Source organism: Symsagittifera roscoffensis, chromosome 3 (genome assembly GCF_963678635.1).
Source record: "Symsagittifera roscoffensis chromosome 3, txSymRosc1.1, whole genome shotgun sequence".
NCBI classification, from domain to species: Eukaryota; Metazoa; Xenacoelomorpha; order Acoela; family Convolutidae; genus Symsagittifera; species Symsagittifera roscoffensis.
Window position 1 is genome coordinate 75192215 of NC_087064.1, and position 27345 is coordinate 75219559.

General features: G+C 35.5%; 2 protein-coding genes across 4 annotated transcripts in view; both read left to right on the forward strand.

The window, feature by feature from the left end:
• LOC134842204 (ATP-binding cassette sub-family A member 2-like) overlaps window positions 1-27345 on the forward strand; it is a 172260-nt gene that overhangs the window by 120775 nt on the left and 24140 nt on the right. For 2 of the 3 annotated variants that reach the window (XM_063858429.1, XM_063858431.1), the window contains exons 8-19: window positions 964-1101; window positions 1291-1359; window positions 1850-1861; window positions 4768-4933; window positions 6904-7015; window positions 7971-8259; window positions 14752-14942; window positions 18975-19125; window positions 19494-19698; window positions 21641-21924; window positions 23213-24767; window positions 25100-25324. In XM_063858429.1, coding sequence (XP_063714499.1) covers window positions 964-1101; window positions 1291-1359; window positions 1850-1861; window positions 4768-4933; window positions 6904-7015; window positions 7971-8259; window positions 14752-14942; window positions 18975-19125; window positions 19494-19698; window positions 21641-21924; window positions 23213-24767; window positions 25100-25324 — 3397 coding nt within the window. The remainder of the gene's footprint in view (window positions 1-963; window positions 1102-1290; window positions 1360-1849; window positions 1862-4767; window positions 4934-6903; window positions 7016-7970; window positions 8260-14751; window positions 14943-18974; window positions 19126-19493; window positions 19699-21640; window positions 21925-23212; window positions 24768-25099; window positions 25325-27345) is intronic. The other variant, XM_063858430.1, reaches the window with a different exon arrangement.
• The window catches only part of LOC134842205 (serine/arginine repetitive matrix protein 1-like), a 334393-nt gene that overhangs the window by 120772 nt on the left and 186276 nt on the right, over window positions 1-27345 (forward strand). The gene's annotated exons all lie outside the window — the stretch shown is intronic.

Genomic DNA, 27345 nt, shown 5'->3' on the forward strand with positions numbered 1-27345 from the left:
GTAGTGGATACGCTTGGGACGGCAAAGGTCGTGGGTTCAAATCTGACCAAAACATTTTCGGTCTATTATTTATCTGATTATGGTTTGTCGGCTTAGTTGCTACATCTGAGGATCGTTTATTTTAGCTGTAAACAATTTTCTTTGCACATGGTTTAAGCATTTAAAAACTCCGACGGAATCTAAGTTTGCTTTTCTTTTGTTGTAATTTTACAAGCTCGATTCGTTAAAATTTCACTCTTTTTTTTATTTTTTTTCCGTCTTTTTTATCGGCTTAGTATTTTTTGGCTTCATTAATGTTGATTTCGTGGCCTCTTATTGCATCGCTACGTCCGAAAAAAGTTTATATTTAATAAAGTTTATCATTTTTATAAGTTAAGATTTATTTGCTTTTATTTTCGTCATGAAGGGTTTCTGCTTATTTTTTTCGGCTTTGTTACCGCTTGGTTATTATAAATTCAAATCCGATCACTCATGTATTGGAATCAATTTTCTATGACAAGACTGCCCGAGTTGGGAGTGGGGCTTAATAGGAAAACGTGAAGCATGAATGTCACGGAAAACGTGAATGACTTCTAGTTTCAAAAATGGATTTTCATTTTCTGAATTCCCAGCGGAATGCAAAAAAATACATTCTTATACAGTTTTCTTCTAAAAAGGATAAATCTGGGAAAAAACTGTCAACCAAATACTTCTTGAAATTCAAAGAGCTTTAACGTGATACACATTGTTCACCGAAAGTTGAAAAAAGTTCAAATGTTTTAATTACGTGTTTTTTGGGTTTCATTGAGTTTTTCACATTTTGTCAACTATCTGTTGGCTATGTTGAATATGCAATTTTAGCGCTATGTTTGTTTTTTTAGGGGAAATTTTAGAGTGGCTATTTTAAATATGAATTTGCAGAAGGCGGACTTAACAAATGTTGTTTTGACCGTTTCACGGCGTTTCATTTCTTTTTTTTTCCAGATGTCATCTACAGCAACAACATTGCGCAAACTGCCCGTGTTCCTGAACAACTTTCTCCAAGTTTCGGAGGCATTCAGATCTTACCTGAAACTGAAAAATCCAAATGCTTTCGAACAAGGAGTTTCAGTACTGGACGTGGTAAGTCACCATTCGGGTCAAGTTCTTCGGTATAAACATGCAATTTTGGACCTTAATTAACTTTTTGGAAAAATGGGCATATTGCTGAATAAATCGATCACTGGCCGAATAAGAAGAAAATTTGAAGAGTAAAATTGTCGTTATTTTTTAGAATGTCTGTTTTTCAAAAACTGTTGAACTTTGTTTCAGGTCACCTTCCTCAATGTTGAATTCAACGGAACTGAGCCAAATATTGAAGATCTGCGGAAGACGTACCCGGTTAGAACATTAAAAATTAGATTTACGAAAATTTAGGTTTACTTGCGATATAATGCTCTGAAAAGTAGGGAGACAATTCGTAACAAGCGACAATTCGTTACAAGGCATTGAGAGTACAATACGCTCGCTCCGCTGCGCTTACATCCGGAACGAGAGGAATACTGCGCGTGAATCAGTGTTCCACGGCTCAATCTACTGTTACGAATGGTCGCTTGTTACGAATTGTCGCCTGTTACGAATTGTCACCTCTACGAATTGTCGCCACACGGCTTTGAAATAATGTCTGGAACATGTTTGATAATCTTACTGATTGCAGCAAGTTTAAAATTCAAACAGATTTGAACTCCCGCTAAGCATCGAATAGTTCGTAATTTTTCGTCTTCCCTGTCAACTGGTTATTTTGATGCAAAGTGATTAATATGAGTTCATCTGCTTGAATTTGGACAAAGTAATCAGAGTTTAATCATTAGATAAAGGTGCACTTTTGCAGGGACTGACCGTGGTATGTATTCTGCACTTAACAACAAGGCGTTTGGCTGGTGTTTTCGCTAACATGGTTCTTAATGACTCTCAAATAATTTGTTGATTTTAAAAATCAAATCTAAAAGCTGGATCGTGGTTGTTCATGTTTTGGCTGGGCATTGATTGAAGTCATCTAGTTGGACTGAGCGTCAGTTAAAAGAGCGGTGTATGGTTCAATGTTTGACTCATGATCATGACTGCATCTCAGTATCTCCCATCGCATGAGCTATGGGTCCTCGAAATGCTAAATGAAACTACAATGTTTGAAAGTTGGGTTTTGTTCACAATATCCCCTGCGTATGTCATTGATACATTGTGGAATTACCAGAGAATTACTGAAGAATAAAAAATGCGGAGACGAATGGGATTTTATGTGTTCGCATAGAGACTAAGGTGTATTTTTTTCGCTGACATAAGCAACGGCTCGTTTTAGGTAGCAGACTAAATAGCAGTAAAAAACCATTTGATCTAGCTATCTCAAAATGAGTAAAAGTATTCCTGAAATATTTCTTAAGAAGATTTTATGAATATATTCATTTGTTTTTATTCAGTATTGAATGTATGTTGCTGTAGTCTGTTTCCGCTCATCGTACCATGCACAAAAATTGGCACAAATTTGAAAATATTTATTTTAAGAATCGACGAAGTCTTGTTTTTCAGTTCAGCCTTTTATATATTCGTGATCATTTTTTTCTTTAAGGTCCTAAAATGCTCTAGTAGCTGCGGAAAGTGAAATCATTCATACTATTGCGTTTAAGAATGACCTTAGGTATAAATAAATTTTTTGAGTTCAATTCAAGTTCAGTTGCTAAAAGTTAGGCAACATTCGCTCTCCAATTACGAAAGAGGAAATGGCGCAAAAAAACGTGATCGATTTTTAATTTCGGAAAATGGATATTAATTTTCTAAGGTTTCCCAGCTGATCAAAATTTTTTTTACCAAACCATACAGTTTTCTGTAATTTAGTTAATTGTATCAAAAAACTGTCAATCGTAATTTGTTCTTGAAATTCAAAGAGCTCCAATTCTATATATTTTTTCTTTGTTATTAGAAAGTTGAAGTTTCAAAAAAAAAACAACTACGTTTTTTTCTGTTTCTTTGGATTCATTGACTCTTTTCATTGACTCTTTTCCAACTGTCTATTGGCTATGTTTTAAAAATGAAGTGGGAAGTTTGTGCTATTTGCACAGCGACTGGTTACATTTGTCTTATTATGATATTGATATGCAGAATTTTGTATTATGATATTGATTTGCAGAATTTCGTCTAAAAAAATTTAAAAACTGTTTTATAGCCTAATGGCATATTTTGCCATAAAGAGCTACCAGAAGATATTTAAAAGTTCAAAAAATTTTCAATGTGCTCTTTACGAAAAAGCTTGTGAAGTTGATGTACTTGGAATTAAGTTTTTTTGGCTTTAAGTTTTTTGAAAAAGTCAGTTCTCTTAATAGTATTTTATCCTAAAACTCTCTCTTAAATGTTTGAGTTTTTGATTGTTTTATTCAGTATTGAATTACGCCTGGTTTACCAATGTATGTAGCTGTAGTCTGTTTCCGCTCATCGTAACATGCACAAAAATCGGCACAAATTTGAAAAATTTTATTTTAAGAATCGATGAGTCCTTGTTTTTCAGTTCAGACTTTTATATATTCGTGATCATTTTTTTCTTTAAGGTCCTAAAATGCTCTAGTAGCTGCGGAAAGTGAAATCATTCATATTATTGCATTTATGACTTACCTTAGGTATATATAAACTTTTTGAGTTCAATTCAAGTTCAATTGCTAAAAGTTAGGCAAAATTCGCTCAGTAATTGCGAAAGAGGAAATGGCGCAAAAAACGTGATCGATTTTTAATTTCGAAAGTGGATATTATTTTTCTAAGATTTCTCAGCTGATTAAATTTTTTTAACCAAACACTACAGTTTTCTGTAATTTAGTTAATTGCATCAAAAAACTGTCAATCGTAATTTGTTCTTGAAATTCGAAGAGCTCCAAGTCTATACATTTTTTCTTTGTAATTCGAAAGATGAAGTTTCAAAAAAAAACTCAGTTTTTTTTCTGTTTCTTTGCATTCATTAACTCTTTTCCAGCTATCTGTTGGCTATGTTTTAAAAATGAAAGGGGAACTTTGTGCTACTTGCAGAGCAACTGGTTATATTTGCCTTATTATGATATTGATTTGACGAATTTCGTCTTAAAAAAAATAAAAAACTGTTTCATAGCCTGATGCCATATTGTGCCCTAAAGAACAAACAGAAGATATTTAAAAGTTTTAAAGATTTTCAAGGTGAACTGTACGAGAAGGCATTTGTGAAGTTGATGTACTCGGAATTAAGTTTTTTTTTTGGCATTAAGCTTACTGAAAAAGTCAGTTCTCTTAATAGTATATTCTCCGTCACTAAAATAACTTGCTAAGCCTGATTGTTGTTGCCGCCATTCTGTTCAATTACCAATTAGCTTGATCAAATTTAAACGCTGATTTAAAAAAGTTGGATCAAAGATAAACGCCTGATTTTTTGCAATCTGGAATTTTTGTGAGAAAAGTTTGATCTATTGATCTTGAAAAAGTTTCGTGTTTTCGAAATTAAAATGTATTTTGTCCTGGATTTTTTTTGTGATATCCTAGCTGCATTTAATTTGTCAGAAGAGTCTTTGAATCATCATCAATAACAAAACAGATTTTTTTTCATATTCAATTTAAAGTTTAAACATGTTAAAATCCTTTTTTATCATTTATTTCCTGCCAGTCGTTCGAAACTCTGCTTCTCCTGTGTGAAAAATTTTTCATGATGTGTTGATAGCGGGCTATCTCGAAGTTCAATTTTGTATCGTATGAGGCTTGGCGATTTGATTTGATCCTTAAGTGCGTCGGTTTTGTTTTGTGTAGAACTTCCTGAAGATGCTGGACGTGTTCGATCGTGCCGCGTGTGCCATGAAGTTGATGTTAAGAGACAGGGATTTGGACGTGTTCGAGGGAGTCGCAACTGAGAGTGAGGCAGTGCACTTGCTAGCCAATGGAGATGCGGCCAGAGAGGGAAACAGAATTCTGGCAGGTTCGAAGCATTCTGGTTTGATGCAAAATGCAACTAAACAAAAAGATGAAATAAACCAAGAGGGTTGTAAGCTAGCCGCGTCGTGGTTCAAACTCGCTCCCTTCGTTGAAGTCAGAGGCTCTTTTAAATTCATTTTTTTGTTTGTGCTGTGTTGCAAGTGATGCAAAGCTCCGCTTCATCTCTGTGTAATTGATGGATCATTCGGGTTGTGTATTTTAGTATGTAGCATAGAGCTGAAAAACAAAACGTGGAGAAGAGAGCCGGTTGCAGTGTAAATTCCACAGAATGTTCCGGTAACCGCGCCTGTCATTCAAATGAAAAATATACAAAAAGAAAATTGAAAATTTTTTAAACTATTGAATAGAAGTACCTAAATTACTGAAATAGATTGGTATCTATCTATTATATATTTAAATGCGGGCTTCACTATCTCGCCATGTTTAAGCGTTTTCAACGTATTATTTTTGCATGTGTAGCAAAAGAATTTTTTCATGTTTAAGCTATATCATATACTGCAATGCTTAAGAAAAATTTTCAATTAGTTTTCCGCGAGGTCATTAATTTTTCAGTATTTTTTTCGAGGGCAAATTAGGTCTGTCTGTCTGTCAGTATACCTGCTTTTTTAATTAATTTGATCATGTCTGTCTACCCGTCGCCTAATTTTTTAACTTTCATCCTTTCTGTTATATATTTAAATGCGGGCTTCAATATCTCGTCTTGTTTAAGTTTTTTCAACGTAATATTTTTGCATGTTTAACAAGAATTTTTTGTATGTTTAAGCTATGTCGTATATAGCAATAGTTAAGATTTTTTTTTCGACTTTCCAGTTTAAATTCAGTGTTTATTTCATCAAGTTTGAAATTAGCAATCAAATACTGGGACTTTGTCAGGGTTTTCCCAGCTTTTGCGATTCTGGTCTCCATATATGAATTACCAAGTCCTTTTAGTCTCCGAGATACGACAATTTTCAAGATTTTTCAAAAATTTCAAGATTTTTTTTTATTTCCCAATTTATGAAATTTTTGCCCTATAGTTGGGTGCTGTCAGGGTACTCTCAGAAGTTGCGAATCTTGTCTCCAAATCTCACTTCTCAAACCCTTGTAGTTTTCGAGATATGACGTTTTTATGATTTTTCAAAAATTGTCAAACAAAACTTGGATTTTATGAAAGTTTCAAATGTTTTAAGATCTCAATCCTTTTGTTGGAAACGATGAGGGTACTCCCAGGGGATGCAATTTTTTCCGATTTAGAGTATTTTCAGGGGTTGCCCAAATTTCATGAGTGCCCAAATTTTGTTAGTAATCCAGATACGACGTTGTTTGATTTTTTCAAAAAAGTTTCCGAAAACATAGATTAAATTTTTTTTTCGAAATTTCTTTTTTTTCGAGTTTCCGATGTGAAATTTTTTAGTTCATTTTAAATTTTAACTTCACAAAATTTTATGATTTTTCAAAATTTGGTTTTAAAATATTTTATTATAAACTTTGCAAAATTTTTTATTACGAACCCTGAAATTGGTTGCTGTCAGTGTTCACTGTAAGGATGCAGATCTTCTTTCCACTATATGCGGTTTCTTATGAGTTGTTAAAAATTCGAAGCACCGGAGGTGCATTACACGCTGAAAAACGAAAAGAAATGACTACTTTTTGAATGCGAGTCACAACTGAAATGGCTGTAATATGATATACTTTTGACCCAGTTCATCTTTTTGTTTGGTTTGAAAGAATAAAACTATATAAAAAGATAAGCAAAAAGTAAATAAAAGGAGTTGTAGAATTTTGTGCCTTTAGTTGAGACTAGACTATATTGATGATATAGTTTATTAATACAGTATATTGAGATCATGTTCTACGACATTCTGCAAAGCATTTATTTCAAAGGCTTTTAAGTATTTCTGATGACAAAGATTGTTTTGAGAAGTTTTTTTTTGCTGAAAAGTATATGTATTTTTGAAAAGGTGTTCTTTTTAGTGATTGTGTTTGACGTGGACGAGCAGGGTAGAATTGGGTCACATGTAAGCTACAAAATCAGACAGTCGCAGAGTGAAACAGCCGATACCCGATTCGTCAGATCATCATACTGGTAACCCAATTTATATTTATATAACTCATCATCTACTAGATTATTCATGCCTTAAATAGGAGAGGTTGTATGAAAAAATATCGGTCAGATCATCCTAAGGTTGCTTGCACTTTTTCATATCTCATAACCCTAAGTAAACAATCATGATATCCCATTCACTGCAGTAGTATTGAATTTTTTTTTCTGATTCAATGTATCCAATAGATCGTGAAACATAAACGACTTTTAATTGGTTCGACCATGTACGCGTGACTAATTCACGTTAATGTAGGCACTTCCAGAAGCGCGTTCATTTCAAGTTTAGCCAGGTTTATGTATAAATTCGGAGTCGTTGTTCTAGTCACCGAGAAAAAATATTGAAACTATTAAGAGTAATGAACGTAGTTTTTAGAATTTTTTTGCGGTTTGACTTTTGATTTCTTTTTAAATTCAGTTCATTTTCTTTGTCAAAAGGAAGTCAAACTTTTAAATCGAACAGCAATAGTGTAAAGGTCACGACGAACGTGACCTAATTCCACTTGAAAGTGGGTTTTAATTTCAGAATTTTTCAGTTTGCTATTGATCCAGTTTTCTCCAGTTGATTTGATTTCATTCAGTTATAAATTGTTCTTGAAATTCAAAGAGCTTTAAGGGCAAATATTTTTTCTTCAACATTTGAAAGTTGAAGTTCAGACTCCGTTACAAGTCGCGATGTTTTCTTTCAGGAGAAGGCTTAAATTTAGTTTTTCTCGGTTTATCCGACTGTCCGTTGGCTATGTTTTCTTGATCTAGTACAGGAATCGTTATTTCTATGCTATTTATATTATCATGTGGATTTTTGTGCTTATTGCATTTTATTTCACGAGTATTTTTTACGCTGTGCCAATTGATTTTTTAAATGTTTTATATGGCATATGTTTTTCTTAAGTGATAAAGATTAATTGTCCTTATTACAGTGAAGTATTGGTTTCAACAGGTACCCGGGAACTGACACTCATGGACTGAATGAGAACAACTACTACACGTATGGATTCCTCTGGGTGCAAGATCTAGTTGATAGAGCCATCATCAACTTCCAGACGGGCAGAAGCGTCGAGGCACCAGGTCTATACATCCAGAAGTTCCCCGCCCCCTGCTATGACAATGACGTGTTTGCAGAAGTTATAGAACATGGTATGCCTCTGTTCATGCTACTGTCCTGGATATATTTTTCCAGTGTGTTGGTGAATGCGGTGGCCAAGGAAAAGGAAACACGTCTGAAAGAGGTAAGATCGTTTCATGTCTGGCATGTTTACTCAAAATCAGTTTGGAAAAAAGATAATAATCATGTCATGTTTAAATTAAGTTGATGTTAACCGTATTTTATAACCAATCACACAGCTAAATCGTCCAAAATTAGATTTTGACACAAGCTTGGTATTTAATTACACTCGCGCAGCGTAGTGTAATACTACAATGTAACTTTTTCCCAATCTAAGTAGAAAATATTGATGCTGCTTTTGGTGGCACCTTTATTTTCTCAAAAGTGGTGGAACAACCGATAGAAAGACCGGCTATTCTCTTATGTGCCGCATATTCCGCTAGTCTCTTTTGCCTTATACGACGGCCTTCGAAAACTTCAGTGGGGGAAATTGTTTTGCTTGCCAAGTATTTGAATACAACTTCATTTTCCTAAAAATTATGCTGCAAAATCAATTCAATCAAAAAACATGCTAAGGTAGTCTCTCGTACATTAGATGCTACGCGCATATATTATTAGAAACAGACATTTGGCCTTAGAAAATGTCAAATCTGAGATCAAAAATTTCCATCGAAAGAAAAGTTGGCAGTAATTTTGTCTGCGTAAGCAGCTATGCACTAATTTTTTTTGTAGAAAATTAGTTTTAGTTCAGAAAAAAATCTGTTTTTAAGACTAGATGAACGTAGTCCAGACTCTTATATAAGTCGTGGTGTTTTTTTGAAAAGTCTTATAATTTTTTAGGCTCAGCTTTACGTTTTCGCTGTTTGTCTTTTGATTTCTTGAAGTTCGAAATTCCAATATCGAGCAGCGAAAGTGTAAAGGTCACCAATAAAAAATTTACGTATTGATCTATTTTTCTTAATTGAGTTAATATTCTTTTAAAATTGCCGATCATGAATTGTTCTCGAAATTCAAAGAGCTTTATTTTTTTTCTCTGACTTTCGAAAAATGAACTTTCTAAAAAAACAATTTTTGAGTTCATTGGCTCTCTTTCAACTGTCTGTTGGCTATATTGTTTATAATAGCTATAATAGATTGAGAAAACGCAGTTTTTTCAGTTCAGCAGACCACTATGAGCCAAAATTTTCAGACCGATTTTTGTGGACACTACCGTTTTTTTAGTTATCTTTTTGAACCCAAATCAACAGTGAGAGCTATGATATGATACTAGGCACTATCTAGGATTTTCTCGAGTGTAGTGGGCTGATTTTTCAAATTCTTTTAGTTGATTTTATAAGTTGATTTTCCAAGCTGCACCAAAACTAAAGTGAATTTTTTCTGCTATTTTAAAAAACGGGCCGAAAGTGCCGTTTTTGGTCATTATTTTTGAAATTTTTGACTAAAAAGTTAAGGCTTTTCATCCTCAAGGGAAAGTACCAACATACGAGCTGTTTAGATCTTTGCGAAGTACCGCTGTTTTTCCCCTGGTAAAGATATACATGCAATATTCTTGTCTGGGTAAGGTTGCTTCACGGATCATGGTGGGCCTCGAACATCTGACCTTTCGATTGAGAGGCGGAGTCATAACCAATTTACCGCTGCTACCCAAAGTTGCCTTTTAGCACGCTCTTTCAAAGTAATAAGTGTCGGTCGACTTAAAATGGATGTAGTAAGGGGTCAGGGGTTCGAATCGCTGCGGGGTAAAGAAAGAGACGTCCAGTTTCCCCACCTCCTCGAATCCGCTACTGACACTGCACTCGAGCACATGCGAGCTCGCTTTGAGTTCCTGAAATCGCGAAGGAAAAATCCTCCATAGAAAAAAAACCATTCTCCTTGAGAGTAGTCGTAACGATGAAGCCAAATTTGATTTCGTGGCCAAGGTTCGAGTCTTTCTTTCAAGAGCCTCAGACTTAAGAGCTGTTATGGTGAAATAGATTTCATAATTATTGCTTTAGAGATCTGAAAACCAACCAATTGTAGGTTGAAAAGGTTAGTTAGCAATCACATCAGTTGTGTTCTGCTTTTAGAGATAACAAAAAAAATTAAATTGGAATATTTCAAGCTGGAACTGGGAACTGTTGCTTATCAAGTTGTGAAACTTCTTTTCTATCCTAAATTAACCGTTTTTTATCTGCCTAATTATTTCAAAGTATCTTTTTGTGCTGTCCACAAAGAATAGGTAGTTTAAGATTGTTATAAAGATTGCGTCGAATTCATTAGATGAGTATGAAATTCTTTGTGGGACGGCAATTCACAATGCTTGAAGTGAACATGTGCTGTTTCCTTCCGCTTCTAACTTAATCTCACCTATATTGCGCAATTTTGTCTCGAAAGTAGAAATAGTGAACTAATTACACAAGCCAGTTTAACGCCTAGCGTTATATGTTCAGTCTCCTTTTCCTATTGTTCTCGCATTTTTTTTGATGTCAAGTTTTTGAAATATTAGTTTTCGATGGCTCCGCGCGATCTCTCCACTTATCTATGATGTTCAACGCGTAAGAGCGATGAATCATTCCAAATCACGCTGCTTTTGTTTAAATTATCGTTTCATATTGAATTGAGGCAATCTAATTGTGGTCCCAATAATTTCCCTAGAATCTCAAATTAAAGTTTAGTTCTGGTTTTTGATGAAAAATACGGATTTTTTTGTTTTTGTTGTTTTTCTTCAAAAATTGTTCTACAATTTGCATATTTTACAATGACTGCTGAAAATGCCAAAGCTTTACTTTTTCGCTCAGATTCTTGTATCACACCACGCCGAAAAAACGACACTAATTTAAAAAAAAAACAAATTTTGTTGTAATTTTTTAAACTGGTCGGAACATAATTCTGTGTTACTTGCACAGTAACCGGCTATCCTTGTTGTTCCGACCATTGAAATTGGGGAGGAACTTTGTATTCGGGTGTTTTGGTTTTTTTTGGTTTTCACGCAAAATCATCTACCAAAAATAATGATCGGACTGGGCTGAGTGATATATCATATGAAAGCCCTCTTAGTCGTGATTCGAACCACTTAAAAAGTTTCCAAAAGGCTTCCCAGTGTTGAGAAAAATCGGTTTGAAATTCTCAAGTTTTTTCCCTTAATTCGAGCGAATGAAGCAAGCGAGCAGGCTTACAACAGCTTAATTAGGAGAAATTTAAAACTTAAGCTCTAAAAACTTAATTTTAAGCAAGTAAAATTAATTCTTGGAGTTTTGTAGCTCCACTCTGGAAACCAAAAACTTCGAAAAATTGGAATTTTTCTGCAAAAAAATAGAGCAAAAAGTGAAATCTTTTGAATTTTTTTATTTTTGTTTTTCTAGTCAATTTTCTAAAAAAATGTTTGTGTCTTATTTGCCTGTATTATTATGAGTGTCCAATATGTCTAAAATATAGTTTTTCATCAGTTTTTTTTATCATCCCATGCAGAAAAACTAATTTAAAAAAAGCTTTATCTTCTTGTTTTTTTGACGACTATGATCGGAACATTCTGTGCAACATGCACAGTAACCGCCATCCTTGTTCAAATTTTTTCACGTTCGAATGAATGTTTTTATGGATCGCTTTCTGATTTATAAAAAAAATACTTGGATAAATATTAAATTATTTAGCTAATTGAAAGCAAAACTAAGCTGTCGGGGTGAAAACGTGGAAATGGCGGCAAAATCAAGCATGACTTCAAACTGTTTTAATTTTAGATTACCATCGGAATAAAAGCTAACATATTGGTCCATTTCTTCCGAGAAAAATTTTTATCATAAAAAAAGAATTCTTAAGCTGAAAGAGCTTCGAGTTGATGTAATTTTTTAAAACTAAATGTTCGTTTTTTGCTTTCCTTTAATTCAATTACTTTTAACTAAAAGTCTGTCGGCTTTGTTCTGATTTAGAACAGTGAACGTAGTAAAAACTGTCAACAGATATTTCATTTTTAAAATCGGAGATTTACTATTGTTTTTTTAGTTGTTGATGTTCTATTACAGCAATTGGATCCCAGTGGACTGGCGGTGTTGTCCAGTCGTTTTCATAAATAGCCATGACAAACTACCCTTTACTTTTTTATCCCACGCTATACTTTACTTTTTTTACCCCACTCAAAAATAACCCAGTGGTTAGAATAGCCCAGGACGAAGAAGTCCACTCAAATCCAAAATATCCCACCTGAGGAATCGAAACAATTAAAATATCGCAATAAGCTTATCAAAGGAATTAAGCCTACGATGCCGCAATTGAACAAACTGATCAAAGCAATGCTAACTTTTCAAAAAGCGCATGAAATCAAATTCAATTCAAAGCCTGACAATTTCAATGAACGTTTTAAATCCACCCATCTTTTGAGTTATCAAAGCAAAAAGCTTTGACCTTCTAGTCTCTCTTGACATTATGCTTAAAAATGTGACTCTTAGTCTAAAGATTAAGCGATCGATTCATGGTGGATCAAGTTTGAAGTTGATAAAAGTTGACTCCTAAACTCCCTGTAATGGGTGAGGGAATCGGAATTTTTGCGGAGTTTCGCAATTTTTGTCGATAGTTATAGGAAACGCAGACTCGACATCTGAGATGGAAAAGAAGCTTAAAGGTGGGTTCATTTCAAAGGTTACGGCTAGCTTAGCATTGTCTTATTAGTTTTTTAAACTTAATTCTGAAAGTTTGCGATGGAAGCTTTTGGGATAAATGAAAATAGCAACGTTATGTTTCGGATGAATATGTATTCAAGGAAGCTTGTTCGAAGTGAGAATTTTTTCGGGTACGACATCTCCAATAATGCTAATCAGGGGGTAAAAGCCGCCAATATGGATATGTACTGTGTACAATTGACAAAGTTGAGCCGGTCATATCTTAAACGTTCCGTCACAAAGCTAAACATTGCTGTGGACGTGAAGAGCATTTAAATTTTCCATCTCCCGAAAAAATTGAATCTCTCGCTGTCCTCTTTTCCATTTTCATCTGACAAAAATGCAAATATTTATCAAGAATTGTTCAAGTCCGGTTGAGGGTTCTTGTCAAGGCTGCACGTGAAGGAAGTGAAAGCTAAGTTGCCAGTTTATCGTTCAGTGTCTTGAGGCTTGCTGTTATCAACTGGTTCACAGGATTGGTTAGGGATTTTGCTATTTCTTTCAGCTGACTAACCAGCTAGTTTGCTTCTACGCAACCGGGGTTAAACTCATGGCTTTGTTTGTAATCAATAGAATTAATGGTTACTCCCAAGTTATAAGAATTATTGGACATATATGGGAACGCGGTTTTGCATTTCGCTTGTGAGGGGTAGTTTTTGTGTCTAGTTTTTTAGCGAAATCGTGTTCATCCAAAATAAGCAACGTTTTGCCTTGTTGATTTTTGCCGTAGATAAAATTTGTCATATTGGTGTTCATTGTATTGGTGCTATGTGTGTAATAATATATCTTTGCGTTGTGTTTCCTTATCAAAGTTTTCTCAATTATGACTCCATTAACAGGTTGAAAATCAAAATGAAGTCCCTAGAAAAAAGTCTTTTACCATTAGCTCTATTATATATCTATTGGTATGGGATACTTTTGCCTGTCACCTAATTAATCAAGTAATTAGTCGGGATTTAATTAGATCAAAGAGACGAAAGTTTTGATGTAAATCTGTCCTAAAATGAAATCTAATTACACCAAGTCGCTATGATTTTTAGATATTCTGACTAATTTAGTGACTAAGGGTATTGGAAGGGTAGTACCCTTCAATATATGCGTTTTTTTTTCTTCATTGGGTTAAGAACCAGCCCCACCATCCTCGTCTATTTCTCTTCGAAAATGTGTGTACTCTTTTTGCGATGATATGTTGTCATACTTTGTGTGGTACTTGCTACAGCAAGAAGTTATTGTTGTTATCGATTTACGTTTGATTGGATATTGAGAAGCATTTTTAAGAGTCGATGAACGAAGTTTAGACTCTTATTTAGGTCACGATGATTTTTTTCAGGAAAAGTCTAAAACTTGTTCAGGCTCAAATTTACTTTTTCGCGGTTTGACTTTTTATTTCTTTTAAGTTCAGTTCATTTCATTTGTAAAAAGGAAGGCAGACACCACTATCGAACAGGGAAATTGTTGGTCACGAAAAACGTGGTTGACTTCAAACTTCGAAAATGGAATTTAAATATCAGATTTCCCAGCGAAATAAAAAGTTTACCTATTGATGCAGTTCTCACAAATTGGGCTAATTTTATCACAAAATGTCAATCATAAATGGTTCTAAAATTTACAAGATCGTTAAGGCCCATATATTTGTCTTGGAAAGTTGAGATTGCCAGTGTTTTTTTTCTGTTTACTTGCGTTCATTGACTCTTTTCCAACTGTGTTGGCTATGTTTCAGCTGTTTTCAAGCTCTTTCTCTGATGTTTTTCCAAATTTAAGTCTAAGTTTGTTGTGTTCTATGTGTTTGTATCCTGTTGGGTATTCATTCCATCCAAGTTTTTCTGAAAACTAAATTATTTAAGAAGATTTGACAAATAATTAAGTTGCGATACTTCAAATGGAGCGAAAACAATAAATAACTACACTTCAAGCTTGGGCCAGGTCACCTCTTTTGCTCTCAAAATAATGAACTGCATTTCGAAACCGAGTGATGTTTTGTTTAGAGCATGCGCATGATGGGACTAACTCGAACTGTTCACTGGGCTGCCTGGTTCTTCACAGCCTTTCTACACATGCAAGTGACACTGCTGCTTCTGGTGCTGTTGATCCACTTCGGGAACTTGTTGCCCCAGAGCAACCCACTGGTGCTTCACATGTTCTTCTCCATATTCTGCGTGGCCATGATATGTTTCTGGTTAGTGTCTCAAAACTTTTTTCTGACTTGTGTGGTCGTTGTTGTGGCCTCGTCGCCTTCATCGGCAGCGGGTTTCGTTTCGTTTTTGTTAATCCTTCATCTCCGAGCAGTTGAATGTTTGTTTGATTGTGTTTGTTTCGTCTCGTCCACGGTCCAGTATCGTTGGCCACCTACGGGAAATATAGGGCATACCACATTTGTGGGTTACTTGAACGTCGTTTTGACACTGGACGTCGTCCAAATGGGTATCTCGTTTTGTTTTGATGTTGGAGGCAAGCATCCTCCGGCATGCTAATTTATTATATGTTTAAATTCGGGCTTCACTATCTTGCCACGTTTAAGATTTTTCAAGTTATTATTTTTGCATGCTGGAAAGAATTGTTTCACATTTAAGCTATATCGTATATAATATTGGTTAAGAATTTTTTTTCGATTTTCCAATTTGAATTCAGTGGTTATTTTCCCGAGTTTCAAATAAGCAACCCAATAGTGGGCTGCTATCAGGGTTTCCTTGAGGGATGCGATATCAATGCCCGAATTATGAATGCCCAAATCCTTTCAGTTTGCGAGATACGATGGTTTTTGTGATTTTTTTAAAAGTGTACCGAAAACTCAGATCTAAAAGTAATTCACAAATTTTCAATTTTCTAAGTCTGTAGTTGAGTGTTGTCAAATCTTTTACCAAATATTACTGTTCAAATCTTTGTAGTTTTCGAGATATGACGTGTGTTGTGATTTTTTCAAAAAAAATTTCAGAAAACTCAAATTTAAATTTTTTTCTTCGAAATTTCTAACCGTAGTTGGGGGCTGTCTTAGGAGTTGCGAATCTTTCCTCCAAATATGATTGCTCAAATTTTTGTCGTTTTCGAGATATGACATGTCTTATGATTTCTGTTTAATTTTTCAGAATTTTAAATTTTAAAAATTTATAAAGATTTGAAACTCCCAAGCTTGTAGTTGGATACTGTGAGGTAACTCACAGATTCGATGTTGCAATTTTTGCGTCCAAATGTGACTGCTCAAATGCTCTTAGTTTTCGAGATGTGACGTTTGTTATGATTTTTTCAAAAATTATCAAAGATTTTTTAAAAAATTTTCGAAAGCCCAGCCCAATATGAGACTAAAATACTACATCAAAAGATACCCCCTACTCCATACATTTTTTCAGAATTTTTTAAAACAGTTTATGGAGTTTGCAAACGTTTGAAAAACATTAAAACCTGAAGAGTAAATTTACAACTGCATATAAGGAATTTTTTCTTTCTTTCTGATTGTTTTTCAAATGTTTTGACATATAACCCTGATCGAATAAAAGCTCGAATTCTCCTTATTAGCTCGTGAAGAATTGTTTGTAAAGTTGACCTAAATTTGCATTTCAGTATCTTCTGCAGTATAAACTGTGGCTCCTCGAATTGCTAAATAGATTCTCAACGATATTGATACATCTATGATATACCTCATCGTCGGGAGCACACTTATTACTTGGTATGTTCATAATAATTCTAATCTATACAAAAATAGCCGGTAGCTATGCAAGAAGCACGTATTTTTCCAACCACGCGAACTTTAAAATCAAGATATAAAAAAATAAGAAAAGTTGTTAATGAGAGGAGATCCAGTTACAGAAGTCAATAATAGATAATAGAAAAAATTCCAGAAGAATAAGATAAGGAATTCAGTCTCCAGTTTGATAATATCATCAGTTGAACAACGTTGAGTTTTGTTGGAATCCGAATGAAGGCTGAAAAGGCTTCGCTATGGTACCCTTCTTGACTGAACCTGAACCCCTACAAGCTTTCTTTGAGACAATCAAAATCTGCTGAAAAAACAGATCCTACGTCATAGTTCCTTCGCCTCTTCGTGGAGTGGTTGGAGCCACAAGCAAAGCGGGTCACTCTGCCAGCGCAGCAGCACAGTCGTAAATTATAGTTTTCAGTCAGATCCTTTCATCAGATCACGCAGAAAAAAACTATAATTTGAAGAAAAAAAACTTTTTTTTTGTATTTTTAAAGACTATGGTCGAAATATCCTCTGCTATTTGCACAGTAACCGGCTATCCTTGTTAAACTTTGCTTGTATCTGCGATAAAAAAATAAACATCTGATCGCGAAAGAAGTTTTCCCTCATCGCTAAATTATCTGCTCTATGCTAAATTTAAGTCACGAAAATTTCAGATTTGGTTTTCTTCCCATGCATTTCTATTTTTTAGCATCCGAATAACCACTGAAAGGGCTTCAATATGATTTATCATTCGAATTTATCTGACGTTTATTTTTGGTATCTGACTAACCGTTTTTTTTCTTTCAATCCCTAATGGCGATCGAGACAATTAAGTAAATCGTCAATCAGTAATTTTCAGTGGAAAGTGAAAAAAACGTAACTATTTTTTTGTGCTCCTTGCTAAGTGGATTGGTATTACCATTTGCAGCTATTTTGATTATATTAACGAACGGCTTATCTAATGGAAAGCGACGCGTGTGGAAAGCGACACATTTTTATACGCTCTCCTTCGAATAATGTTCAATGTTATTACTATTACCCTTGCGATAAGCAAGGGTATTGCAATCGGGTATTAAACTTTTCTTCCCGTAATAAACTTAAGGCATTTTCTAAACAAAATCTAATAAATAATAGCTCAAGTTTTTCAAGGCCAAATTTTTTTCGCCTTTTTTGGCTTGATGGATTTCGGCCCAAGTTTTAGAGACTTAATGGCTTCATATTGCGTCTTTTGACGAGTGATTTGTTTTTATGTGCATGTATGTATTTTAAGGAGGAGGAAGAGCTATGAACATTAAAGAACATAGTGAAAACTTGATGATATAGTGAACACTATATAGGTCTTGGTGATTTTTTTCAGGAAAAAATTGTAAAATGCTCTAATAACTACAGATGTGCGTTCATACATTTTGATGAATTTATGAATCCACTTAGGCATTTTTTGAGTTCAATTGAAATTCATCTGCTGAAAGTGACGTAAATAGTGACTCTCCAAATACGAACGTGGAAATGGCGCAAAAAAACGTGAACGATTTCTAGTTTCGAAAGAAGAATTTAAATTTTAGATTTCCAGCGGAATACAAATTTAAGCTGTTGATGCAGTTTTCTCAAGTTAAGTTAGCGTTATCGAAAAAGCGCCAATATACAATAGTTCTAGAATTTCAAAGATCTTGAAGGGTATCTATTTTTTTCTTTGAAATTCGAAAGTTGGGATTTTTTCAAGAAAGTCAGTGTTTTTTATGTTTACCTGCTTTCATTACTCTTTTCCAATCTTTGATTGGCTATGTTTGTGTGTGTGTGTTTTTGGTTGAGAGAGACTTGATAGCTTTTTATTAAACTTGATTTTTTTGAATTGTTTTTCGGCTTTTAAATGTTTTCGGCTTAATTGGTTTCGGCCTATATTTCATTTGAATAGTGGACGCATTTTACGACGTTCGACGAGCGAAAAAGTTTTTTTTGTGTGTGTGTGTGTGCTTAGAGGGTGAGGGGGACTTAATGGTTTTTCACTATGGAATTTCTTTTGTTTTTTTTTTCATTTCTTTTTTTTCGGCTTAATAGGTTTCGGCCTATAATTTATCGGATTAGTGGCCTCTTATTGCGCAGCTCGACAAATTGTGTGTTTGTGTTTTAGGTTCAGGGGACCTATTAGCTTTTTAATTTTTCTTTGAATTTTTTTTCGGCTTTTTTAGTTACTTTTCTTTCAGCTCAATAGGTTTCGACCAATACTGTGTCGGCTTAGTGGCATCATATTGTTTCATTTGACGCGCGAATAAAGTTTGTGTGTGTTGCGGTTGACGGTACTTAATACATTTTTTGATTTTTTTGTCCTTAAGGGTTTCTGATAAGGTATTTTCGGCTTTGATAGATTTTCTTTCGATGCTAATTTTGTCTTCTATTGTTTGGGTACGTTTTTGTTTCAAATTTAGACTAATGCATTTCAATAGACCTAGTTTTTTTCGACAAGTTCGAATTTTGTTCGATTTTTTTTCGACGCAGCCGCGTCCTTGTTTTATTCTGGTTGTGTTTGTGTTGTAGTTTCTTCATCTCGTGCATCTTTAACAACAGTCAAGTGGCGTCTGCATTCACAGGCATCCTCCTTGTGTTCCTACATGTGCCCTTCACTTTCATACATATTGTGGAGACCTACAACAAACAGATCATATCCGCCGCCATCAAGTCCATTGTGGTGAGTAGAGCAGATGTCCATAATAACTGCAAAGAGGTGTCCAAGCAATTCTGCCCACAAATATGGTAGTTGGGTCCATAAAATTTAGATTGATTGTTTAGCAAAAAGTTTTGAGTTTAAATTTTTGGAAGACCTAGCCTTTCATAACACCTAATATATTCATGTTAGGTAGATTTTATGCCATTTTATAAGCATTATTTAGAAAGCTTTGACCTAAAAACTGCTTCTTTGGAGTGCGTTGACCCCTTTAAAATTATTATGGGCGTCTTTTGAAAACTTTTAAGGGTTAGTCAACCAGGAATGACTAGTGAAATTGAACTACTCTTTGACTTGGTGGGCAAATGTGAGCCTTTTAATTTTGATTGCAGTGTCTGATTCCTGTGACGCCGATGGCGATGGGCGTGAAATACTTCACCATCTATGAGATCCAGAAGGAGGGCATCCAGTGGCACAACCTCAACTCCTCCCCCTCCGACGGCGACAACTTCTCAGCCCTCAAGGCCATGCTCATGCTCATCGTGGACTCAGTCGTGTATGCATTCCTAGCATGGTACATCGAGGCCATCAGACCAGGTCAGTAAAGATAGGTCAACAGCATACTCAACAGCATTATGCATTAGCAAGTCTTGTACCTATTAGCGAATCGACTGCCTTCAATTCAAGCTTACAAGATCCATCGTCAACCAAGTTAACAAGTTTCATCATAATCAATCATAACACCTACAGCGGACCAGTTAACAAGCAAAGATCTTATTTTGGCGTAAATATGGGGAGGGAGAGGGATGTTAACTTGATACCCCACTGCAATTAAAATTACTTTAGAGAATTCATCGAACGTAAATAGCTGGTCAAGTTAAGAACAGTAATTGGTGCTTCTGTTCTGAAATATGACGGATGTTGGGTATATCAAGCCTTTGAATAGGACCTTACATGTGTCCATCGATGACATAAGGCGCATTTATTGTAATGATTGGTCGGTCGGTTAACCGCAAAAAATGATAAATCTAGAGAGTAAATGGCTAGATAATATTTTCATAAGGTTATGCAACAAATCTCCACAATTTGATTATGTCTAACTTCTTGTGGATTCCTGTAAAAAATTAATTGTTAGGGTTATTTTTTGGACGCTTGCATCAGAAGCAATCCATCTAAAATCGAACTATATAAGAACGTTCACTTCGTTCATTAACACTTAATTACTTAAAGTTGTCGAGCAACTATTTTGTTGACATATTATTTTACGTCTCGTGTTAATTTATTCTGAATGCATTTCATGCTTGAATGAATCCCATCCCGCTGATAAAAATGTAGTCAACTCATGTTTGTAAATTTATTACAAATTTTAATTGCATAATAGAGCAAGCGGCTAAAAGCAATGTGAAAAGAATAATTTATAAAATTGCGGAGTGAATGGAATTTACTTTGTCCGTTGAACTGAATTTTTCATGAAATACCATTAAGCTTAACACTACTTGAATTGGAAAAAAAAGATAACGATTGCGTCGGGCGCTAATGCAGTAAGCGCTGTAATTTTTGCTCATTTTAGCTAAGAAAGTTTCAAGCTGAACTCAAATTTTGCCCTACATTTAGGTCAAGTAAAAAAAGAGAAAACGGCTCTCAACTAACTTGGAAATTCAAAACTGCTTTCATTCCACTGGAATTTATGCGCACTTTTTTTGTACCTCACCAGAGATGGTGTGCTAGGGGAATTGATTCGGTTTGTTGAATTGGGTTAATGTTGTTAATTTAGTTTAAATTTATTTGGCTGAACACATGGGAAAGGATCGATTTTTTTATTTGGGCAAGGGACTTTTCTGTTATAATTAATTCCAGTGAAAGAAAATCTGGATTTGGATTTACTTAACAATCTCGCCCCCTATGGTACCTACTTAAGAATATCCACCCCTACAAATAAATACAGTAACTACACTTGAGTTTTCTATGGAGAATTCTAATTTTGCTACATTTTGATTGGTCGAAAAATCGACCATTTTGATCTAATTAACAATCTCCCCCCTTCCTTGAAAGGGGTGGAGATTGTTAAGTAGATCCCTGGATTTTCATTTAAAACGGAAGCTCAACTAATCTTATTGATAAGTAGATTAAATAAGTCAAATTTTCGACCACACATAAATGCAGCAAAGTTCGAAATATAATTAATGCTCTAGTGCTAAATTGGTTTATAGGGTTGACAATTCTTTAATAGATACCATGGGAGATCGGGGGGAGGGGGGGGGGGGGGGGTTGTTAAGTAGATCCGGAAAGGGATCAATTTAACTATCCTCTCCCTCCGTGGGGCAGGACATTCGTTACTACATTAAACGTTAAAAGGTCTAATATGCTTTTCACGGGGTGGATCTAGAACTTTCTCGAGGGGGATTTTCAAAAAAATTCAAACTTGTCGACTTTTTTTAAGGTTCGGTTGACAGATTGATTTTCCGAGCACTCCTTATAAAGACCCTAGTTTGACAAAGTTTTCGGGGTATAGTTATGTAATAAGCGTTGGTTTGTTTAGGACCCTATGGCATCCCTCTGCCCTGGTACTTTCCCTTCATGAAGTCCTACTGGTCATCCAAACAGGATCACGCAGAAGTGTCCATGCAGTGCATTCTGTGTGGCGGGGGAGGCACAGACAGCGAAACAGACGACAAACACTCCCTCGCATCCTCCCAGGCGTTGAATGGGGGTGGCAGTTGCTATCTCGGATGCGATCCCTACTCAAACCCGGTCGATAGGAATTTGTTTGAGACTGAGCCGGATGATTTGGTGCTAGGAGTGGCTATTAAGTCTTTGTCCAAGGTTAGTAAACTTACTCGATTTGAACCCAAGTGAATAATCTCCCCTCAAGCTTAACCATGTGAGCGACCCCCCCCCCCCCCCTAGAGTTGAATAGAACATGTAAGCAGTAAGGCCAACATGCAAAATGCTGCATTCTGATTGGCTGGCATGAACGCTGTAAACAAAAAGAACTATCACCTCCCTAAATTGATTTAGGGGGAGATTGTTTATTGGGTTCCGATTGGATAATACATAATCCACTGAACTGCCCTAAAAAACTCGTTGAACAAGATTCTCAAAATTCGTAGATAGCATTTCAGTATCTTCCTTAGTATTAACTATGGCTCCTCGAAATGCTAAATCGAATCTTCTTTAATTGAAATCCGGTTTCTGTGAATCTGGAGAGTTTATTAGAAGCACAAACTTTCTTTTCCAATTCGAGCACATGATGAAATTGCACAGGTTTCACTTCACGTGCCAGGTATTTTGTATCTTAAAAACGTAAATTCTTGAACCTGAGGACGACTAAGCGACGACTTATCTCCGACAGTTTAGTGGTCTGTTTTCGCGCCTAGGAATAATTCGGTATTATTTTACTGCATCCATTTTTTACGTTGAAACCTTAATTTTTCCTGATGGAGCTATTGTACACTGAATTTGAGGATGTACCACCTGCCAAAAAACTGGGTCTGTTTAAATCTCCATCTTCAAGTGAATTGTTATTGGGAAAATGACTTTTTTCATGGTTTTTGTTCAGCTTAATTTTTTGAAAAAATTGACTTCCCTTTTTTCCAATTTTTTTTAATGCAAAGTTTTTTTTTGTATCGCAAGTGTCGCGAAGCTTCGCTTTGCCTCTGTGTCAAAAAATTCCGAAGCACTGTTGGATGAGCGAGTTTTTGGTTTGACTCAACATAAGAATTCGTCAAAAACGGCTAACTAAACTAGTCAGGATATCTAGCATTCGCATTTCAGTATCTTCCTAAGTTTACACTTGGGCTCCTCGAAATGCCAAATTGTCATTTTGTTAATTTCTGCCACTCATCATTGGTGTAGGTATGAATTGAGATAACAGTTTTCCACGCCTTACAAAATTGTATCGATGTAAATATTTGTAGTTATTTTGTGGCCGAATGTTCCAAACTTTTTAGCCCATCAACAATCCAAAGTTGTTTAATTTTTGGTTTCTGATTGGCTTACATAATTTTCGGTCTTTTGGGTTTAATAGTTATTCCCGGTGTCAACTATTTTGCTTACTTGCGAATTGATTTGATAGAATTTGACCATGTGAAAATATTTGTTCAAATTTTAGAAGTACAAGTCAGCTGGAAAATACGCACTACGTGGATTGACTTTGAACATGTACGAGGGTCAAATTACAGCATTGCTCGGACATAATGGGGCCGGAAAATCAACTACGATGTCAATTCTATGCGGGGTGCAGCCACCCTCTCACGGAACAGCGAAGATCTACAATAAAGATATCAGGTTCCAAATGGATGCAATTCGACAGGAGATGGGAATGTGTCCGCAACACAATGTACTCTTTGATAATTTAACAGTCGAGGAGCACTTGTACCTGTTTGCTAATTTAAAATTACCAAGTGCGTCTAAAGAGCAAATAAATGTAGAAGTCGAGAGGCTGTTGCATGACATGGATTTGCCTACAGACAGACATACGTTAGTGCGGAAGCTATCGAGTGGAGTTCAAAGGAAGCTAAGTGTGGCGATGACATTCATAGGAGATCCGAAACTGATCATTCTCGACGAACCGACGAGTAATGTTGACCCACAAGCGAGACGAGCCATCTGGGATCTTTTAATCAAGTACAAAGACAATCACACGATTCTAATGTCGACGCATTTCATGGATGAAGCTCAAATGTTGGGAGACAGAATAGCTATGATTTCGGGAGGTGTCTTGAGATGTGTAGGGACTCCGATATACCTTTTGAATCGTCTAGGTGCCGGATATCACTTGACCTTACATAGGCAGATGCATGGTAGCGCTGGGTCTTCATCCTATTCTGATTCAGTTCGCCAGTTTAACAAAAGAGAAGTTACAGAATTTGTCAGACGGTTCATAGGAGCAGCAACGTTGCAGAAGGTTACTCAAACTGATGTGGAGTATATATTGCCAAGAGAGTTTGTAGAAACATCGAATTTTGAAAACCTGCTGAAAGAGTTAACACAGAACTTATCTCAGTTTGGCCTAACAAGCTTCGGTTTAAGAGATACAAGCTTAGAAGAAGTGTTTTTCAAAATTTGCGAGTCGGCAGGGAACCTGAGAAACACGAACCGATTGTCTCAGAACCCAGACCAGGATCCAAACGAAAGTTTCTCGAATCAAACGGAGGACAATGAACATCATCCTGAACACAACATGGGCCATGCTAATGGAAGAGTTGAAGAGAACCAAGGTGACAATTCAGTTCTCCACGATGAATCGTACATGAGTGACGGAAGTTACAACGAACCTCAACCGCATGCTGCTAATTTACCCGATGTTGTGATCTCGCAGCCTAGCATTGCGTGCTCAACTGATATGCCCTTTTCTAATTTGAAAAGAGTCTCCGGACCTTCGTTGTATCTAAACCAGTTCGTAGCCTTGTCAAAGAAGAAACTGATTCTTACTGCTAAGAACCCGAAGTTATTATTGACACAAATTGCGTTTCCGCTTTTGTTCATGCTTGCAGCCATGTCAATGGCCTACATGTCATCGTACACAGGTGATTCGAAGATGTTGAGAATGTCTACTGCGCAGTATGAACAGTATCACGTGCCATTTGGAATGAAGAATGAAATTCCGGTAGCTGCAGTAGTTTCATCATTGCAGTCGACGGAAGAACAGAAACAGTCAGATGCTGGTATGTTCAATTCTCAAACTTAGCTTGACTCCTGCGTGTAGTAGATTGGATTTTAATGCAGACAGGATTTTTTAAATAAGCTTTTAGCATAAACTCAATTTTTAAAAAGTCTTCGCTGACTAAAATATTTGGCCTCCTATCTTTTGTTTCGCGAAGTGCAGATAATCAATTAAAAGCCGAAACTTGGTCAAACTGTGGTAGACGTGAAGCTGGAGGTCGTCCTCGGGCAATATCATTGCCATGGCAGAGGATCGATCTGACGAACTCCAAGTGATCTCATAACGCCACCTTAAATATTTATCATTTAGTGAATTATCCATTGTTCCTCTTAGGTCCCCTGGATCTAGTGGAAACCCTTCGTCTTGCATCCGGCGTCGGAGCAGACTGCACTCTGTTGCCCGGCATGAACGAGCAAATATTCAACGACTTCACAGTTCCCAACTTTCTCTACCCAGACTGGTGTCTGGTCCAGGGAACACCAGTAGAGCAAGTGCTAGGGTCCAGAGACGCCAATGCTTCCTTCTCATCGGCAATAAAGACATTCCCTCAAAAACGGAGTATGTTGGGTCAATGCGTGTTTGCTTAAGTTAACTCTGTTTTTCTAACAAATTCTCCGAAAATGATATCGTTACACGATATAAAACTAGGAGGTTCTAGTGTATATCATGAAAATGGATAAAAATGGTAATTGTCTGAGTATATTTGTGAGAGCAAGTGTCTCAGAGCAAGTGTCTCGTTATCGGCAACCAAATTTTTCTATTAATTAAATCTATAAGTTGTTTGAAAACAAAACAAAATAAACTTTATTATAAACAAAAAAAGTAGTCATCATGTTTTTTTTTGTTCAGGAAAAAAGTCTTCAAATTCGCCACGCTTAAATATGATTTTTTTTATCGCTGTTTGACGTTTGGTTTCTTTTTAAGTTCAGTTCATTTCCAGTACGGCGGGAATTCAATCGCGGACTTTAAAGACTTCAAGCATGCACATTACCTATAGACAAAGTGCGTACTTGAGGTTTATAAAGTCCGCGATTGAATTCCCATCGTACCTTTCATTACTATATTTTAGATTTTTTTTTGCTCATTGATCTTCGTCTCACTTCGTTTCGACTTTATCACCGTTCTGTTATTCAAACGCCGAGTTTACTCCCGCTTAAAGAAATGATATATTTAGGGCTATAACAGTCGAATTTTGGCTTTATTTTTCACGCCGATTGTTTTTTGGAGTCCTGATTTTCGATTCAACCTTAAATCCGACTCAAAGTTTTGAAATAGCGAAAGACGCGTGCTTATGCAATGACGTATAAAATAGCGTTTTAAGACTTTATCGAACAATTTCGGATTCAACTACAATTTTTTCCTCTTGAGCGTAGAAATTTGATAGATCCAAAAATTTTGATAAATTAAGTGAGTTTTAAAAACTTTTTTTTTCAAAGCTACAAACTCAGTTGCAGCAGTTGAATTTTATATTGCTGCAATGCAACTGCGATAAAAAATCTTATGGTATCAAAAATATGATACATTTGAATCAGTTTATTAGAAAATAATATATTGGCTAATTCGTTTCACCTGTTTGGATATCTTTTTTTTGTGTATCATCTTGTATCCCTTTTTTAAATTTGGTGATTTTTTAGTTTCATTCAAAAGCTTCAGTTTGGAAAAGTTCGAAAAACATTTCTTCCATTGAGTGTTTGAGTTGTTTGACATTGAGTGTTTGACGTTATTGAGTGTTTGACGTTATTACGTTTTGAATTAAATCTTTTTTTTTCTGTTATTGCTATGCTGGCAATTTTTTCATCACATTTTTCTGATAATTTCAGTAGGTTATTTAAAAAAATGCGTAATCAATTACATTATTTTTCAGTTTTTTTGCTAGAAGACAAAAATTATTCTTTTTTTTCTATATTTCTAGCATTTTATAATAATTTAGATATCGCAAGTTTTTCGAAGCTCAGCTTCGCCCTCGGTGTTTCAAATGATTATTACCCTTCCTATAAGCAAGGGTATTGTAATCGGATACTAGACTTTTTGCCCGTAAAAAACTTTGTTCACAGGCTGATTCCTAATTTCAAGATCTCCTTTTTCAGCACGTTGTACGTTTAACACCGAGTTAGTGCATTACTGGATCTACATGTAAAAAAATTCAGATAAAAAAAGTTTTTTTTTGGAGGCTTAATTGATTTCGGCCTAATTTTTGTCGGCTTATTTGCTTATTGAATTGAATTTGAAGAAAGTGACACGATGAAAGGCTTTTTCAAACACGTTTTTAACGCGCTGTTTTAGAAACACAAAAACTTTCAGTTTGAAAAAAAAACTTCGAACCGATTTTTTTTCGAATGCATGGTTTCTGATTATAACTTCAAATTCAGTCAACCATCCATAGGGCTTGCTTGATACAGCACAGTTCTGTGGTTTAAATCCGACCGGTACCTTTTTTTTAACAAACTTGAGTTTTTGGGCTATCGTATGTCTGCCTATTTTTTTCGGCTTGATTCCCGTAGCCCGATTTTTTTTTGAATTTGAAGTTTCAGCTTTCTTCCAAGTTGCTGTAACACTCATGTTTGAGACGACAGAGCCCA